The sequence below is a fragment of the Eretmochelys imbricata genome, chromosome 9 (assembly GCF_965152235.1).
Source record: "Eretmochelys imbricata isolate rEreImb1 chromosome 9, rEreImb1.hap1, whole genome shotgun sequence".
NCBI classification, from domain to species: Eukaryota; Metazoa; Chordata; order Testudines; family Cheloniidae; genus Eretmochelys; species Eretmochelys imbricata.
This window is the reverse complement of record NC_135580.1, coordinates 48,714,948-48,731,592: the sequence shown is the minus strand read 5'-3', so window position 1 is coordinate 48,731,592 and position 16,645 is coordinate 48,714,948. Positions and strand designations below refer to the sequence as shown.

The 16,645-nt window shown below is 44.8% G+C and overlaps 1 protein-coding gene across 3 annotated transcripts in view; it reads left to right on the top strand.

Annotated features, from left to right (window-relative positions):
* The window catches only part of PPP2R3A (protein phosphatase 2 regulatory subunit B''alpha), a 140,800-nt gene that overhangs the window by 67,752 nt on the left and 56,403 nt on the right, over positions 1 to 16,645 (top strand). For 2 of the 3 annotated variants that reach the window (XM_077825644.1, XM_077825647.1), the window contains 3 exons: positions 3,434 to 3,537; positions 11,742 to 11,844; positions 14,107 to 14,181. In XM_077825644.1, the coding sequence (XP_077681770.1) occupies positions 3,434 to 3,537; positions 11,742 to 11,844; positions 14,107 to 14,181 (282 nt within the window). The remainder of the gene's footprint in view (positions 1 to 3,433; positions 3,538 to 11,741; positions 11,845 to 14,106; positions 14,182 to 16,645) is intronic. The other variant, XM_077825646.1, reaches the window with a different exon arrangement.

Below are 16,645 nucleotides of genomic sequence, written 5' to 3'. Positions count from 1 at the left end.
CACAACAGCTGTAGCTCACGAAAGCTTAGTCTCTAAGGTGCCACAAGTCCTCCTTTTCTTTTTGCGAATACAGACTAACACGGGTGCTACTCTAAAACCAGTCTCTTTTAGCGCATGATTAGCAGAAGAAGGATGTGGCCAGCTAAACCCCATGTTGCACTGATCCTTGGATGCTCAGTTTGTATAATGCAGACATAGGAGTTCAGCAGCTTTAGAGTCCTAACAGTCTGCAAATGAGAGCCTAGATCTGGGGAACAGAACCCCTGGTTCAGGAACAATTTGCCACGTTACCCTATTTTTCCATGTTTCAAGCATGTACTCTCCTCAGGCTGTTAATGCACTAGCAACCATAACATAAATTCTCATTTATTCAGAGTATATTGTTCATTGATGCTGGAACAGTGACGCTCCATCCAGGAGGGGCATTCTAGTTTCATGAGCAAAAATTTTGTGAAGGTAGAGACTGGCTTTGTAATAAATATGACAGCAGCTGTCAGAACACACCCTCTGAGGAGATGCCCAGGAAACCATCAAGTGTGGGACAAAAAAGTTCAATGACTCATATTATGTGTCATGCAAGGGCAGCAAAGGTGTCTGTCTGGGCCCTTGCCAGACTCAAAGCAGAAAAAGCAGCACGGCTGTGCAGAGGAGACAAATGCTTCAATCAGTGATACGCTGAGACATTGCTGGGTCAGCACATTATCTGATGACATCAAGCTGTGTCAAGGTCCACTGCTGCAATACAGTAGAACTGATACGACTCTAGATTCAGAGTTCTGAAGCAAGTGCAATAGAACTTGCCGCCTTTATAAATAAAACAGCACAACATGAGTCTCCGTCCTTTCTCACTGCATACCTAGTCCTGGCTCATGTACAGTGGACTGAAATCAGGATGGTCAGATCCAAAAGTAGTTATTCAGCTGGCTGGTGTTCTGGTAGGAAGAGGGACAACCACAGGAAGAAGTTAGGGGAGGGTGCCAAGGAGAGAACTTTGTTCAACATAAAAAAAGAGAGGCTGTGAGAGAGGCTTTCAGTGGAAGGTGGGGCTTGTATCTCAATTAGTGTTTCCTAGCGTTTCCCCTTTCCAACCAGAATCACTTTGGTCGTGCCTGGATTCAGCTTGAGCCAGCTGCTCCTTAATCCAAGAGCCGATCTCTTGTAGGTATTCTGACCTCTTGGTGGTGGTTGCATCAGTTGAGAATGAGAGAGAGAGTTGAGTGTTATTGGCATGCTGTTGCCAGCGGAGCCTGTGGTCCCCCAGTGGTCTCATGGAGATTTTGAGGAGAAGCGGGGATAGTGTGACTCCACAAGGGCCTTCAGAGAGGAGGAGCAGTTACCCATCTCACTCTCTGGAGAGGAATTATAGGGGCTGGAGCTACAACAGAGCTGGGCTATCTACTCCTGCTATGTCACATAGGCGTTTTAGCAAGGCCTTGTGGTGCACTTGTCAAAGGCTGCAGGGAGGGCCAGAACTATGAGCAGGGTAATGCTTAATTTGTGCCAGGTCAGAGCCCCCGGCACCTCTGGGCCTGGCAGGTCAGAGCCCCGGCACCTCTGGGCCTGGCAGGTCAGAGCAGGGTTGCCAACTTGCTAATCGCACAAACCTGAACATCCTTGCCCCGCCCCTTCTCTCGGGCCCTGCCCCCACTCACTCCATCCCCCTTCTCTCCGTCGCTCGTTCTCCCCCACCCTCACTCACTTTCACTGGGCTGGGGCAGAGGGTTGGGGTGCAAGAGATGGTGAGGGCTCTGGCTGGGGGTGAGGGGTTTGGGGTACAGGAGGGGGCTCCGGCTGGGGCTGAGGGGTTTGGGGTACAGGAGGGGGCTCCGGACTGGGGTTGAGGGGTTTGGGGTACAGGAGGGGGCTCCGGACTGGGGCAGGGGCTAGGGTGTGGAAGGGAGTGAGGACTCCGGCTGGGGGTAAGGAGTTTGGGGTTCAGGAGGGGGCTCTGGGCTGACGCAGAGGGATTCAGGATGCGTGAGGGGGCTCAGGGCTGGGGCGGGGATGGGATGCGGGACGAGATTTGGGGTGCGGCCCCTGAGAGGGAGTTTGGGTGGAGGAGGGGGCTCAGGCATTGGGGTGCGGGAGCAGCTTTGGGGTGTGGGCTCCAACCAGGCGATGCTTATCCTGGCTGCTCCTGAAAGCAGCCGGCATGTCCCAGCTCCTAGGCTCAGGGGCAGCCATGCAGCTCTGTGCGCTGCCCCTGCCTGAAGGCACTGCCCTCACAGCTCCCATTGGCCACGGTTTCTGGCCGATGGGAGCTGTGGAGTTGGCGCTCAGGCATGGGGGCAGCATACGGAGACCCACTACCTTCCCCTGCGCCTAGGAGATGGACATGCTGGCTTCTGGGAGCCATGCAGAGCCAGGACAGGTAGGGAGCCTGCCTTCGCCCCAATGCACTGCCGACTGGACTTTTAGCGGCCTATTAAAATCTCCAGGATTGCTTTCAATAGCCACCAGGAGATTGAATCCGATTCTGGTAGACTGCTGCCCAATCTGTGAGGGTTGGCAACCCTAGTCAGAACCCTGACACCTCTGGGCTTGGCAGTTCAGAGCCCCAGCACCTCTGGGCCTGGCAGGTCATGGGCCTGGCAGGTCACAGCCCCTGCATCTCTAGGTCTGGCAGGTCACAGCTCCGGCACCTCTGGGCTTGCTGCATCAGTTATTAATGTGAAAAAATTGCTTGAGCTCCAGCACCTCTTTCATTACAAATTAAACACTGGAGCAGGGGGATCTTTTCTGTATCTATGGCCATGAGGAGCTCATCTTTTTAGTTCCAGTAGGGCAGTCTCTGTGCTGTACTCTGGTCTGTACACAGATTGCAAGGTGTCTAGGAGGTTGGCTGATGTAACCAGCAGGCTCCAGTATGTGACTGCTTCCTCAGTTAAATTGTCCAGGAGTAGGAGGTTGGAGTCACGATGGTGGCTGGGGAGAGCTGCAGGGTCAAGCATTGGCTTCTTGATGATTGGATTGACTGCTGCATTTTTCAAGGAATTTGGCAGGTTTGCTTCTCTGAAGCACCATGGAGCTCATAATGCACCGGTTTTCCTAGGCCAGCACTTGGAATTGCATCCAGAAGTAAAAGCCAATGCAGATGCTGATCTAAATTTCATATGGGATATGAGTCCTAGGTGGTGGAGACTGCCTCTCTCTATATACACCATCAGGACAAATGGGATGCTCTTGCCTATATGTAACAACATAGGGAGGACCAGGGAGCAGGGTATTCTTGGTGGAGGCTGCTTGACCCTGTTGACTTCTTGTGTTGGCCTGATGAGGTGTAAGGCCCAACGGGTTTTGTATTGTGATGTGAGAGCTTAATTAGGTTGTTTGTTGACAGAATATAGAGTTCATAAATGAATAAGCCCTTTCTGTGACTGTATTAACATCCCAGCCTTCTCATCTACCATGTATCTGTGTGTTTCATTTGCAGGTATGTGGCTGCCCTCTGTACTGGAAAGCCCCCATGTTCAATGCAGCAGGGGGAGAAAGGACGGGATTTGTATCTGTACATTCGTTCGTAGCTATGTGGAGACAGTGAGTACAGCATATAAGAACATTCTTCCTCGGAAAAGGAAAAGGCCAGTCACCCAACCGGCAGCCCTAACACTTCTTCAGTCCTTCTTTCCTACTTGCCCACCAGACTCTTCAAACCCCTCCTCCTTCTGTCCAAATAAATCCGTATTTTAAAATTGACACTGGTTTCAGTTATCTTCCCCATAATTTACTGAATGTTTGTTTCCCCCACTGCTTTAATAGGGTCTGCATCCATTGACTAGGAATAGCCCATATCTGCAAATGTATGTATGAGGTACAGTGACATGGACACTGTGTCAGTCAGAAGATAATATCGTTCCCTAGAACAGTGGTCCTACTCTGGGATGGAGAGTAGAGTCTTTTAATACTGTAGATTGTTTGACAACCCCTGTTGGAGGCACAATTCCACAGGATTGCTTTTGAATCTGGCCCATTTGGGAGGAGTGGAGGGAGGGAGCGCCATGCAGCCTTCTTCCAGCTGCAGATCCTCTCTTTGGCACACTTCATGCTTGGGCACTTTAAGTGTACCTACCCTTGCACCTCCCTGGCCTGTCTCCAAAGACCCCTCCCTGCCAAAGTGGAGCACAGCTTTGCAGCATGCAGTGGAAGTGCACCCCTGGCTCTGGCTCTCTGCATCCTGTTCCCTCACTCCAGTGAACCATTCTTCTCCCTGGCACTGATTCAGGAAAGTGCTTAAGTCCTGCTGACTTCATGATTATATGCTTTCCTGAATCATGGCCCTGTCAGCCATGAGTATTTATTACTGCTCATTATTTTACATCCCCTGAGGTTAGCTCTATATCTCACACAAGTAGAAAGACATGGTCTCTGGAGAGCTGACAGTCTCTCACGAGTGATGATGCATACTCTCTGCAATAGTATGAGCTATTACCAGCAGGAGAGTGAGTCTGTGTGTGTATGGGGGTGGGTTTTTGGAGGGGGGTGAGGGAGTGAGAGAACCTGGATTTGTGCAGGAAATGGCCTAACTTCATTATCATGCACATTGTGTAAAGAGTTGTCACTTTGGATGGGCTATCACCAGCAGGAGAGTGAATTTGTGTGGGGGGGTGGAGGGTGAGAAAACCTGGATTTGTGCTGGAAATGGCCTAACCTGATGATCACTTTAGATAAGCTATTACCAGCAGGACAGTGGGGTGGGAGGAGGTATTGTTTCATATTCTCTGTGTATATATAAAGTCTGCTGCAGTTTCCACGGTATGCATCTGATGAAGTGAGCTGTAGCTCACGAAAGCTCATGCTCAAATAAATTGGTTAGTCTCTAAGGTGCCACAAGGACTCCTTTTCTTTTTGCGAATACAGACTAACACGGCTGTTACTCTGAAATCAGTCAGGAGAGTAGTCGAAGGAAGTATGTAAATGAGGAGATTGAAGGGCGTGATGGAGGAGAAGTAGATGGGCATCCCAAGTGCAGGGGGCAAAGAGGGTGTTATGTTGTTGTGAGAGAAGCAGGACTGGGGCTCTGCTGTCATCGTGGAAGTGTGGGGTAAAGTAGAAGGTAAACTGGAGGTTGCTGAGATATGGGTGGGGGGTGACGTGACACAGTGGGTCAGATCCTGAGGGCTTTACTTGTTTTTTATTTGTTACCAAATGCCTGAGTAAGGACTTGGCTCTGTAAGAGGAGTTTCACTGTCTCTGGAGCATGCCATTGTCAAGGCTCCTTTCTGAATTCTCTCCTGTGGCTATTGAGAGCTCTGGCTAGGAGGCTTGGAATCACAGATGGTGTGAGATGAAACAGCCCTGTTATCTTACCCATTCTTTGTGCCCATAGGACATGTCTGCAATATCACTTAGTTTAATTTTTAAAGTCCCGAGCAGAGTTATTTCCATCTCTTCCACAGCCCAGTTCAGTGGGCACCCTTCAAATCCTTCAGACTGCCTTTGGAGCTGTGCTCCCTAGGTATTTCCTGAGCTAAATATAAAAACTGTTGGAATAACAGCATCTAGTTACCAAAGTAAAACTGTAAAATGTATAAGGATAGTCACAGTCAGATTGTTTTTGTTGATACATACATTGTATCATAGGTTCCTCCACTTAGTCCTAATCAATCTCTCTTGCATCAAACGAAATAGTTCTTATCCCTTCTTCATTGTCACAGCTTTCAAATATCTGTAGACTGGTATCATGCCCCTACTTGGTCTTTTCCTTGCCAAACTATTTTTTGCTGTTTTAATCTTTCCTCAGAGGTCAGTTTCTCCAGGCCTCTGATAATTTTTATTGTTCTTCTATGAAGACCTTTCAGTTTTCATAGATTCCAAGGCCAGAAGGGACCATTGTGATTCTCAAGTCTGACCCCCTGTAGAACCCAGAATCTCCTAGAACTTCCCCACAATAATTCCTAGAGCAGATCTTGTAGAAAAACACCCAATCTTGATTTAAACATTGTCAGTGGTGGAGAATCCACCGTGATCCTTGGTAAATTGTTCTAATGGTTAATTACTCTCACCATTAAAAATGTACACCTTATTTCCAGTCTGGATTTGTCTAGCTTCAACTTCCAGTTATTGGATCATGTTAGATCTTTCTCTGCTAAGAGGCCATTATTAAATATTTGTTTCCCCAAATATTAGGTACTTACAGACTGTCATCGAGTCACCCCTTAACCATAGCCATATGGAAACAGGCCTTCATTTTAAAACATGGATGCCTAACTTTAAACACCCAAGTCCATTTTAGCACCTAAATAAGTGGCCTTATTTTTCAAAAGCACTAAGCACCCACAAATCTCATTTGAGGTCAGGGGGAGCTACTTCATTTGTAGAAGTTTTGAAAATCAGTCCACTTATTTTAATATGGTCTTGGGAGCCCAACTTTTGGCTCCCATTTTAAAATAGCTCAGCCAGAGTCTAGTTTCAGAGTAACAGCCGTGTTAGTCTATTCGCAAAAAGAAAAGGAGTACTTGTGGCACCTTAGAGACTAACCAATTTATTTGAGCATGAGCTTTCGTGAGCTACAGCTCACTTCATCGGATGCATACTGTGGAAACTGCAGAAGACATTATATACACAGAGACCATGAAACAATACCTCCTCCCACCCCACTCTCCTGCTGGTAATAGCTTATCTAAAGTGATCATCAAGTTGGGCCATTTCCAGCACAAATCCAGGTTTTCTCACCCTCCGCCCCCCCCCCCCACACACACACACACAAACTCACTCTCCTGCTGGTAATAGCCCATCCAAAGTGACCACTCTCTTTAAAATGTGTATGATAATCAAGGTGGGCCATTTCCAGCACAAATCCAGGTTTTCTCACCCCCCCACCCCCCTCCAAAAACCACACACACAAACTCACTCTCCCGCTGGTAATAGCTTATCCAAAGTGACCACTCTCCTCACAATGTGTATGAAAATCAAGGTGGGCCATTTCTAGCACAAATACAGGTTTTCTCCCCCCTCCACCCCCTTTTTTCAAAAAAACACACACACAAAAACTCACTCTCCAGTGCTTCTCTTTTTGGTGACAGATGCGTTTGCATATGCAGCCCAAAGCCTCCCTCTCTTTCTGCAGCAATCAAACTGCTCATTCATGTCTAATTTGCCGTTCACTGTCACAACAGCCTCTCCAGTGTTAAACTTGCAACTCTCATGGCAAAGCCCTATGTTAGTTTCCCTGTAGCTTTGGGTTCGAAAGTTGGTTTAGCCCGAAAATTGTCAGATTTACTCTGCAGCGCAGTAGCATGTTTCTGCAAACAGTGATTAAAACTCACTCTGTTTTAAGGTTATTGAAAGTTTGCCCGAACTTTTGCTTCAGTGTTTCGTTACTACTCCTAAAAATGATCTTCGCATTAGATTTTCACACTGGTCTATGGAAAAGGCAACTTAAAGGGCAGAAATAACCAAAAATGTAGAGAGTTGTTGTTAAAAACTGGGCATGATGCTCCGTCCGTTAAGCTGATGGAGGAAAAATATGGTGCCTGAGCATACTTTGTAACCTGTCCCTTAGCGGGCTGGGCCTCCGGTGCCTTGTCCACGGGGCTTGCATGCTGGGCCCACTGCTCTCGCTTCAGAGACACCCTAAGAACTCTCTGCTAGTAAACTTTACATAGCCAGTGCTAACACATTCCTCTAGGGGGGCCATTTATTAACCCCTATTTTCAGACATGGCACTTTAAGTATGTTGCATATTCTGTATTTGGTAATGGGTGATGTATTCGTGAGGAAATCCTTTATATTCCAGCATCTACTAAAGTTAAACATCTAAATCAGACCAGATTACGTGCACCCCAGATTTATAGCAGAACTGGCTGAGGAGTGGGACCTTCTGGAAACCCACTGAACATGAACTCCCAGTGCAGCATTATGGCTTAATGCTGTGCATTTGTTTATCTAACCATTTCCTACAATTTCATGTTTTCAAGCCTCTAATGCCTCAGTCCAGCAAGTATTTAAACGTGTCCATAACATGTGGGGAGTCCCAGTGAGTTGAATGAGACTATGTACATGCATGAAGCTACTCACAGGTGAAAATGCCCATAAGACTGAGTGCAAGTGTCTAATAACTAATTCTTATTCATGATGAGTAATCACTAGTAAATAACAAATAAATAATGTGTTTTAATTTTTGCAGTTCTTGAAAATTACTGAGTAATTTTTCTTTGAGTAACTTACTGTTTCCATCACAATAACTGGTGAAAGCTCTGGAGCCGGATACTTTCTACATTGTTTCTCAGTCCGTTACGATTATTTTTCAGTAAGGGCTTGGTGAAAGCCTGGGAAGGCCTCATTTTTGTGTGTGTGTTTCGGTTCAATAGACACCAGTTATTTGGATAAATGTGTTAATCTTGACTGACAAAATTATGCAGTAGGAAATAGCGAAGATTGGAATAACGTTCCACTCTTCCGAAGTACTCACTCCTCTGGGTCACAGACAGAAGATATCATCCTATAGAGGATATTTCCATTCAGTAAAGTACCACACCCTGCTAGCAATTTTTATAGTTGAAGCAGATTCCCCTCTACAGCCTCCCTCCCCAACCTTCTCCACTTCCCACACACACACTTCACAAAAGAAGCCATTGTTTGCCTCTTTGGGGTGATTTGTATGCTAGGGAATTTTGTCAGTAGAGTTTGGCAGCATCTTCAAATACGTCAGTCTTGGAAAAAGATTAAACTATCGGGGAGAAATTCTATTATGGCATCTCACTGGATCCATCTTTAATAGATGCTAAATGTTAAATTTCTTTTCTATGTTAAAAGTTAGATCAGAACTACATAAGAAATGGATATTAGCAATATATGACTTAATTTTAGTAAGACTTTTGACAGTCCCACGTGACATTCTCATAAGCAGGGAAATGTGGTCTAGATGAAATTACTATAAGGTGAGTTCACAGCTGGTTGAAAGACCATACTCTCAGAGTAGTTATCAACTGTTCACTGTCAAAGTGAGAGGTGTATCTAATGGGGTCCCGCAGGGGTCAGTCCTGGGTCTGATGCCATTCAATATTTTCATTAATGACTTAGATAATGGAGTGGAGAGTATGCTTCTAAAATTTGCACATGATACTAATCATAAGGGTAGTTAAGCTCTGGAATAGGCTTCCAAGGGAGGTTGTGAAATCCCCATCATTGGAGGTTTTTAAAAACAGGGGTGGTTTAGATTTACTTTACTCAGCGCAGGGGACTGAATTTGGTGACTTCTCGAGGTCCCTTCCAGCCCTACCTTTCAACGATTCTATGAATATTGATTTCTAAGGGCCAGTTCTGCCCCTCTTACACACACAGGGTGAAATTCTCCCTTTTGCAGACAACTAGCAAAAACCCTATTGTGCCACGTACTTCCTTAAACCCTCAAGGTAGGGCCTAAACGGGATTCAGGTGATATATAGGCCTTGCGCTTTTTCTTTGCAGAAAGGTGCATTTCACCCATTCAGAGTAAGAGAGGCAGAGTCATGTACTAAAAATGTAGTTTTCAGAAAATGAGAAGACATGAATCTTTCCAATTGATAAGGAAAGCTAAAAGTATCAATGAAAAAAATCTGTGGCCAGTGGAGTTAAGGACAATAAGAATGAATTTTTAAAATTAAATCAGAAACAAATGCAATCATCCTAACAATGGTATAGGTCCAGTATGAGATGGGTATAGCAAAATTATCAATCATGGTGCAGAAAAGGTTCTTCAATAAATATTTCTGTTCTGCATTTGAAAAGCAGCTGGATGACTTAGTTTTGTCTTACACAGTTAATTAAATACTTTCTGTTCCAGCAGTAACTAGGCAGAATGTTAAACAGAAAACTGCTAAAGCCAAACATTTTTTTTAAAACTGCAGGACCAAATAACTTGCAACCAAGAGTTTTAAAAGCATTAGCCAAGCAGGAGATTATCAAGTGGCAGTAAAGAGGTGATATTACCACTGTAAATGGCATTAGTGAGGCTATTACTGAATACTGTGACCAGGTCTGATATCAACACTTCAAAAAACTGGAAGGTTTAGGAAAGAGCTGCAAGAATGGTATGCAGTCTGGAAAACATGCCTTGTATAGAAAGAGATGAGGGAAACTCAATTCTAGATTAGTTTATCCTAGAGAAGATTAAGAATTGACTTGATCATGGTCTGTAAGTACCTACACAGAGAAAAGATTCCTGATAGTATAGAGTTCTCTAACCTAGCAGACAAAAGCATAATAAGATCCAGTGGCTGGTAGCTGAAGCCAGGCAAATTCAAATTAGAAATAATAATTAATTAACCACTGGAACAACTGACCTATAGTTTTCCACCTCTTTAAGTGTTTTAAGGCAAGCCTGGATGTCCCTTTCTAGGAAATCTGCTCTAGCTCAACCAGAAGTTCTAGGCTTGATGCAGGAATCGCTGGGTGAAATTCTCTGGTCTGTTACGCAAGAGGTCAGATGCTATGATCCTAATGATACCATCGGGCCTTAACACCTGTGGCTCAATAAAATGGGAACGCTGGTCTAAGATACCTTCGTGTGGGAAGAGTAAAGAGAACAAAACTCTACATTTTTAGCAGATAAGCACAGAGATTATTTTCTTCAAGTCTCAGAATTTAAATAAACATTTGATGTAAACATTTGACACACTGCACTGCGTAGGTCGGCAAGTAACTGTAATGATGATTCCCTACCATGAACAGTAGAACACAGTGATAAGAAGTACCATAACCATTGCCTTTAGAGGGCTTTTTCTTCTTCTTCAAGGCAGTCGTTGCTATTTGACAGTTGTCACAGTTATGGAGCTAGCTGTGCCAGTGCCCCCCTCAGGCGCATGACCTCTTTCCCCTTCGCTGTCTCAAGGGGGAATCTTGTGATTCTTCCACTCTTTGGCCAGACCCTGAGCACACGGCCTCATGTACCAATTACTTGTAACCCTGCAGGGCCGACTGGGTTCAGACACCTTCGTTTCCTCCCTTTGGGGTCCTGTGATTTTGACCAACAGCCTCCTTCAAACAAAGGTGTTTTATTTAGCAGTTGGAACAAACCATAAAACAAAAAAAGGATTTAAAAAATAACAGCCTACTTACGTTGTCTTATCTAATGTTACGCTGCCCTACAAGCCCAGTTAGATGCACTTTCCTCTTCAGCTGCAGACACAGAACACAACCAACGTACGTTCTACTAGCCAGCCCAGATCCTGCTATGTATCTATGTGACTCTGTCTGACCCAACCTATTCAAACTGGCTTGGACACTTCCCCAGAGCATGGGCTAGTCCTATTAAGTTTACTGGCTCTTGGAATGTCTCTTAGTGACTCCCATTTATGTTGATAGGTGACTATTGGAAAGGGCCTACTCTCTCTTTCCCTAGGTGGGCAGGCTGGCGCGGCTACCCAGACAGACCCTTAGGGTAAAATATCCATCCCGTTTTATGAGACAGTGACACCTTGGTGTTGATAGATCCAGACACCATATTAGCTGTCACCAAAGAGCACACCCGTATTTCTCACAGTAATATTAGGGAGAAGCAATATTCACCTCCTCCAAGAAACACTTGGCCGTTGTTTCAAGGTATCAAGGAAGAGAATAAGGTGTTACTCTTCTGATGTCAGGTGTGCATAACTTACATGGTCACAACTTTGCATAAATTGCATAACTTTGCATAACTTCTGGCTGAAATTTGGCACTTTAAATAAGGAGCCTAACAGTCAAACTGTGGCTTCTGATTGCTGTGTCCTCTGAGAGTATGAATTAGTTTGAGTAATTTATAACCTTATTTCTCTCTCTCATAGATTACTACAGAGCTGCCATGATGATGCAGCCAAATTTCTTTACCTTCTAGCAAAACCCAACTGCAACTACCTAGAGCAGGAGGATTTCATCCCACTACTTCAGGTACATAAACCTTGCTCAGCAGTACCTGGTTGGGTGAGCAGGGGGAAGGGTGTTGCTAATTTGGGATATTTGTTTGTAACTTCTTCAGTGTATGTAAAGGGCATACAGAGCTTTGAATGAGCTCTAGTTGGGGTGGAGCTTTTTAGACTTAAATTTAAAGAATAATGTAAGGGAGGTGCTTATTTTTGAAGGAGTTGAGCAGCGGCAGCTCCTGCTGAAGTAATTGAAAATTGTGCCCATTTATTGCAAAACTTTAACTTGACCCACAGTCTCCAGTTGGGGTAACCATTTGGAATTAACAGGTAACTAAACTGAATCCTCCCAGCTTCTCCATGTGGTTGTATCTGCAAATCTCAAACCTCAGGACAGGAGAACATACAAAGCACTGTGAGATCGCTAGATAGATATTAGACTAACGTATAAAACGTTTGCGCGTTAAGAGTGTAGTTAACAATTATTTAATTTACCTAATAACACTTCTTCCAGACTACCAAATGCAATCTACCATTGAAATATTTGCAAAGAATTATTAAACTAAAGCATTGTATATGTCACCTCGCCTATTACATATTTATATTCCACTCTACAAAAAGTTTTTCTTTGTATTCAGCCTAAGTTATCCTTGTTTTAATTTCATCCCTTTGCTTTTTCTTTTACCCTTATGCACTATAAAAAACAAACATCCCTCTCCATTCTTGGTGTCTAGTTCCTTCAGATATTTGTGGCCGCGTATCATAGAATCATAGGCCTGGAAGGGACCTTGAGAGGTCATCTAGTCCAGTCCCCTGCTCTCATGGCAGGACTAAGTATTATCTAGACCATCACTGGCAGGAGTTTGTCTAACCTGCTCTTAAAAATCTCCAATGATGGAGATTCCACAACCTCCCTAAGCAATTTATTCATGTCCCTCCTTAGTCTTTGCTTGCTAAGCTCTATATGTACATAGCTCTTTTAATCTTCCTTTCATAAATTAGTCCCTCCAGCTCTTCTGATCATTGGCTCCTGCCCTTCTCTGAGCTCCTTCCAGTGTTAATACATTTCTGATATTGTGGTGCCCACTGTACACAGCCATGGAGATGCCTTGAGGGGCAAGATTGGATCTCTGAGGTGGTGGTTGCCTTCCCACAAAAAAAACTGGTACCATTATGGGGTTGTGGACAAGAGTTTTGGGATGGATTTTTCTCATGCTCCTTGGTGGCACTTTTCATATTTCCCCCCCAGGGCATGTTGCCTCTCCTGATTGACAACAGCTCCATTTTGCAGCTGCTAGTGCAATCTAAGAGCTGTATAATCTTCTTTGTGGATTCACAGATTCCAAGGCCAGAATTGGACCCCTGTGATCATCTAGTTTGACCTCCTGTGTAGCATAGGCTAGAGAATATCCCCAAAATAATTAAACATTTTAATGTTTCCTTGGCTGCCTGTCTGTCAGTCAGTGGCTATTCACCACCACTGGCCCTCAAGGAGACCATGTATATGCTCATGGCCTCCCCAGAATCTTCTTATAGATGGAGCACAGCCATGATGCTTCCCCCTTGCCACTGGAGATGCTTGTAGTGCAGGCATGTAGTACTTATGCAGCCATCCTGATGGAGGCTTCTTACATTCACAATATGAGCAGGTCTTCCACAGCCGGGAACATGTCACAGCCATGCAGCTCTGGCTGAATTCCATACCACTAGGCCAGGATTTGGCACTAAAAAATAACTATTCTGAGAGAAAGAGAAATTCCAAAATAGTCAAGTTAGTATGGAAAAGGTATGGACTGCAGCTATGTGTATCTTTGTGAAAGAAGATTTTAAAAAAGCAGCTTTTCTCCTGTTGTTGTATATTGCTCTGGAAAGACACAAAGGGCTGTTTTTAAAGTCTTTCAGAAGAACACTTATTTCTGATGTATCAGTATGACAAATATTAATATCTGCAAGGAATTAAAAGGGGATTTGGGGAGAAAAGAGTCATATGGTCCACGTAGCTAACATTTATTTCTCTATCAGTAAAAATGAGTTTTCATCTGCTCACTAATTCTTCCTTTGTTTTTCTGTCTTTAAGTAAATCAAAATGGCCCAGCAGGTGCGTATTGCCCAGAAAATGCCTGTTCTTTTACAAGGTTCATTTTAAAATATTGTAATTTAGCTTTTTAAATGCTGCATTTGCAGTTTGGAAAGTGCCACAGAGCATCACTTTGTAAACTCAGTCATTTTTAAACTCTAATTGAAAGGGAAAAAAACTCTTGTTCCAGTTTCACTTGGTTTTGTCTTTCAGGATGTGGTTGAAACGCATCCTGGCCTGACATTCTTGAAGGATGCTCCAGAATTCCATTCCCGCTACATTACTACGGTAGGCTGACTCCAGGAGTCTCCACATAATCCTGACATTCTAAGTCCCTCTTGTTACACAATTTGTCACTATTCACGTGAGCAAGTGTTTTGAGTTATTTGGAAAAGTGTGTGTTTTACCCAGGCTAATAATGGTGAGCTATTTTATTGTACCATTTTGACATTTAATTGTGCTGCAAGTTGGATTTTTTTGGCGTCTCTCCTGACAATAGGCATCATGGTAGCCGTGGATTTCCCATAGCCACTAGATTTCCCATAATACAGATGGGCAGCTGACATACAGCAGGGATGATCTTTGGAAAGACTCCTGTTGATCTCTCTTAAGCAGATGTGGGCAAACTGTGGCCCGCGGGCCCATCCTGTCCAGCCCTTGAGTTCTCAGCTGGGGAGGCTAGCCCCCGGCCCCTCCCCTGCTGTCCCCCTGCCCCTGCGGCCACACCGGCAGCGCAGCTGGCTCCGACCAGGCAGTGTAGCTTCCAGTCCTGCCACTCTTGAGTGGCATGGTAAGTGGGGTAGGGAGGTTGGATAAGGGGCAGGAGGGGGGTCCAGGGGGCAGTTAGGGGACAGGGAGCAGGGAGCAATTGGACGGGGCAGAGGTTCTGGGGGGGAGGGTGGTCAGGGGACGTGGAACAGGACGTTGGATACGCATGAGAGTCCTGGGGACCTGTCAGGGGGTGGGGGTGTGGATAGGTCGGGGCAGTCAGGGGACAGGGAGCAGGGAGGGTTGGATGGGGAGGGGCTACAAGGGGGTGGGATAGGGGATGGGGCACCAGGGTGGTGGTTAGGGGCGGGGAATCCCAGGACGGGGCGGTCAGGGGACAAGGAGCAGGGGGGATTGGATGGGGGTGGGGTCCCCTGGGGGGGCAATTAGGGGCGGGGCTCCCGGGAGGGGGCGGTCAGGGGACAAGGAGCAGTGGGGGTTGGATGGATCGGGAGTTCTGAGGGGGGCAGTCAGGGGGCGTGAAGTGGGAGGAGGCAGATGGGGCGGGGGGCCAGGCTGTATGGGGAGGCACAGCCTTCCCTTCCCGACCCTCCATAGAGTTTCGCAACCCCGATGTGGCCCTCAGGCCAAAAAGTTTGCCCACCCCTGCTCTTAAGGCTCATGAGCTAGAGGCTGCACTATTTCAATGGTAAATGAATAACACAGACAAATGCCTATAATATCTGACATCATATCCGTCCTTGTTAATATAACCCTGTTCAGCATGTCCGCATTCCATACCCGTTCCAGCCCATTGCATTGTGTGGCTTCCAAACCTGTGCGGCGGCTGTACTATTGATTTATATTCACAAACAAAAAAAATCATTTAACATGAGTTAAGATTGCTCTCATCAATAAACTTAACCATAACAAACAGGAAATACAAAATTAAGGCTTAAAAGGTAGCAAAGTCAAGCGCTCTCAAGTTAAGAAATGCCAGAATAGCCATACAGTCTCTTTTCACTCCTCTGGTGGATATGCGTTATGATACAGTCTTTAATTGCACGCACAAGTAACTGCCTCTGAAAAGTTTGGTGTAAATGACTTGGCCAGCATCGCTTAAAAACTCGGTGGCTGAGGCAGGGATAGAATCCGAGGTCCCTATGTGATGCTGCACAAGCACTTACTCCAAATTTTTTGCAGGCGGTCACTTCTGCATCTACTTAAAGACTATATCATAATGCATAGGCGGAAGAGGTGCTGAATAGGCAACGTTCATTCTGGAATGTCCTAATCTGAGAGTGTTTGAATATTGCTACTTTTTAATCCTTAGCTTTGCATTTCCTATTTTTTTGTGGTTTAGTTTACTGATGTAAGCAATCTTAACTAACATTAAACAAAAGGTTTTTGTGTGTGCGAATTTCCTTAGTTTTTAATGATTTTCTATTTAAATAATAACATGCTTAATACATAAAGCATTTGTTGTGTTCAATGTATAGTTTATGGCCATTGTTATCTTTGTGAAGCTCCATATTTCACCACTCAGTGCCATGTTGACCGATATACTGAAAGTAATTAAACTGTAGGCAAACAAAACATGTTTCTATTTTAATGTAACTTCAATTTTACTTCACATTATGATTCTACATGACATATTTTTAAAATTGTGTAACAGAAAACTGACCTGGGACTCACACATTTATAATTTCCCACTTTCTTTGTGAATATTTGCCTTTTAAACTCCTAGCCTCCAATTTGTAAGAAGCAGAGAATCTACAGGAGAGGATCTGTAATTATAAGGGACAGGTGCATAGGCATTCTGGCCTACTGGTTACAGCGGAGCTGGGGTCCACACATCAGGGTTGATATTTGTGAGCATGGATTGAAGGAATCGCTAAAGCAAGGGTCTCAAACTCAGTTTACCTTAGGGCCAGTGCCAGTCCTCAAATCCTCCCAGCGGGCCAATAATGTCACTGAAGCTGGTGTTCAGAAAAGAAAACATTTATATTGTATTTTTTATTTCGAATTTCTTAGAAATAATAAA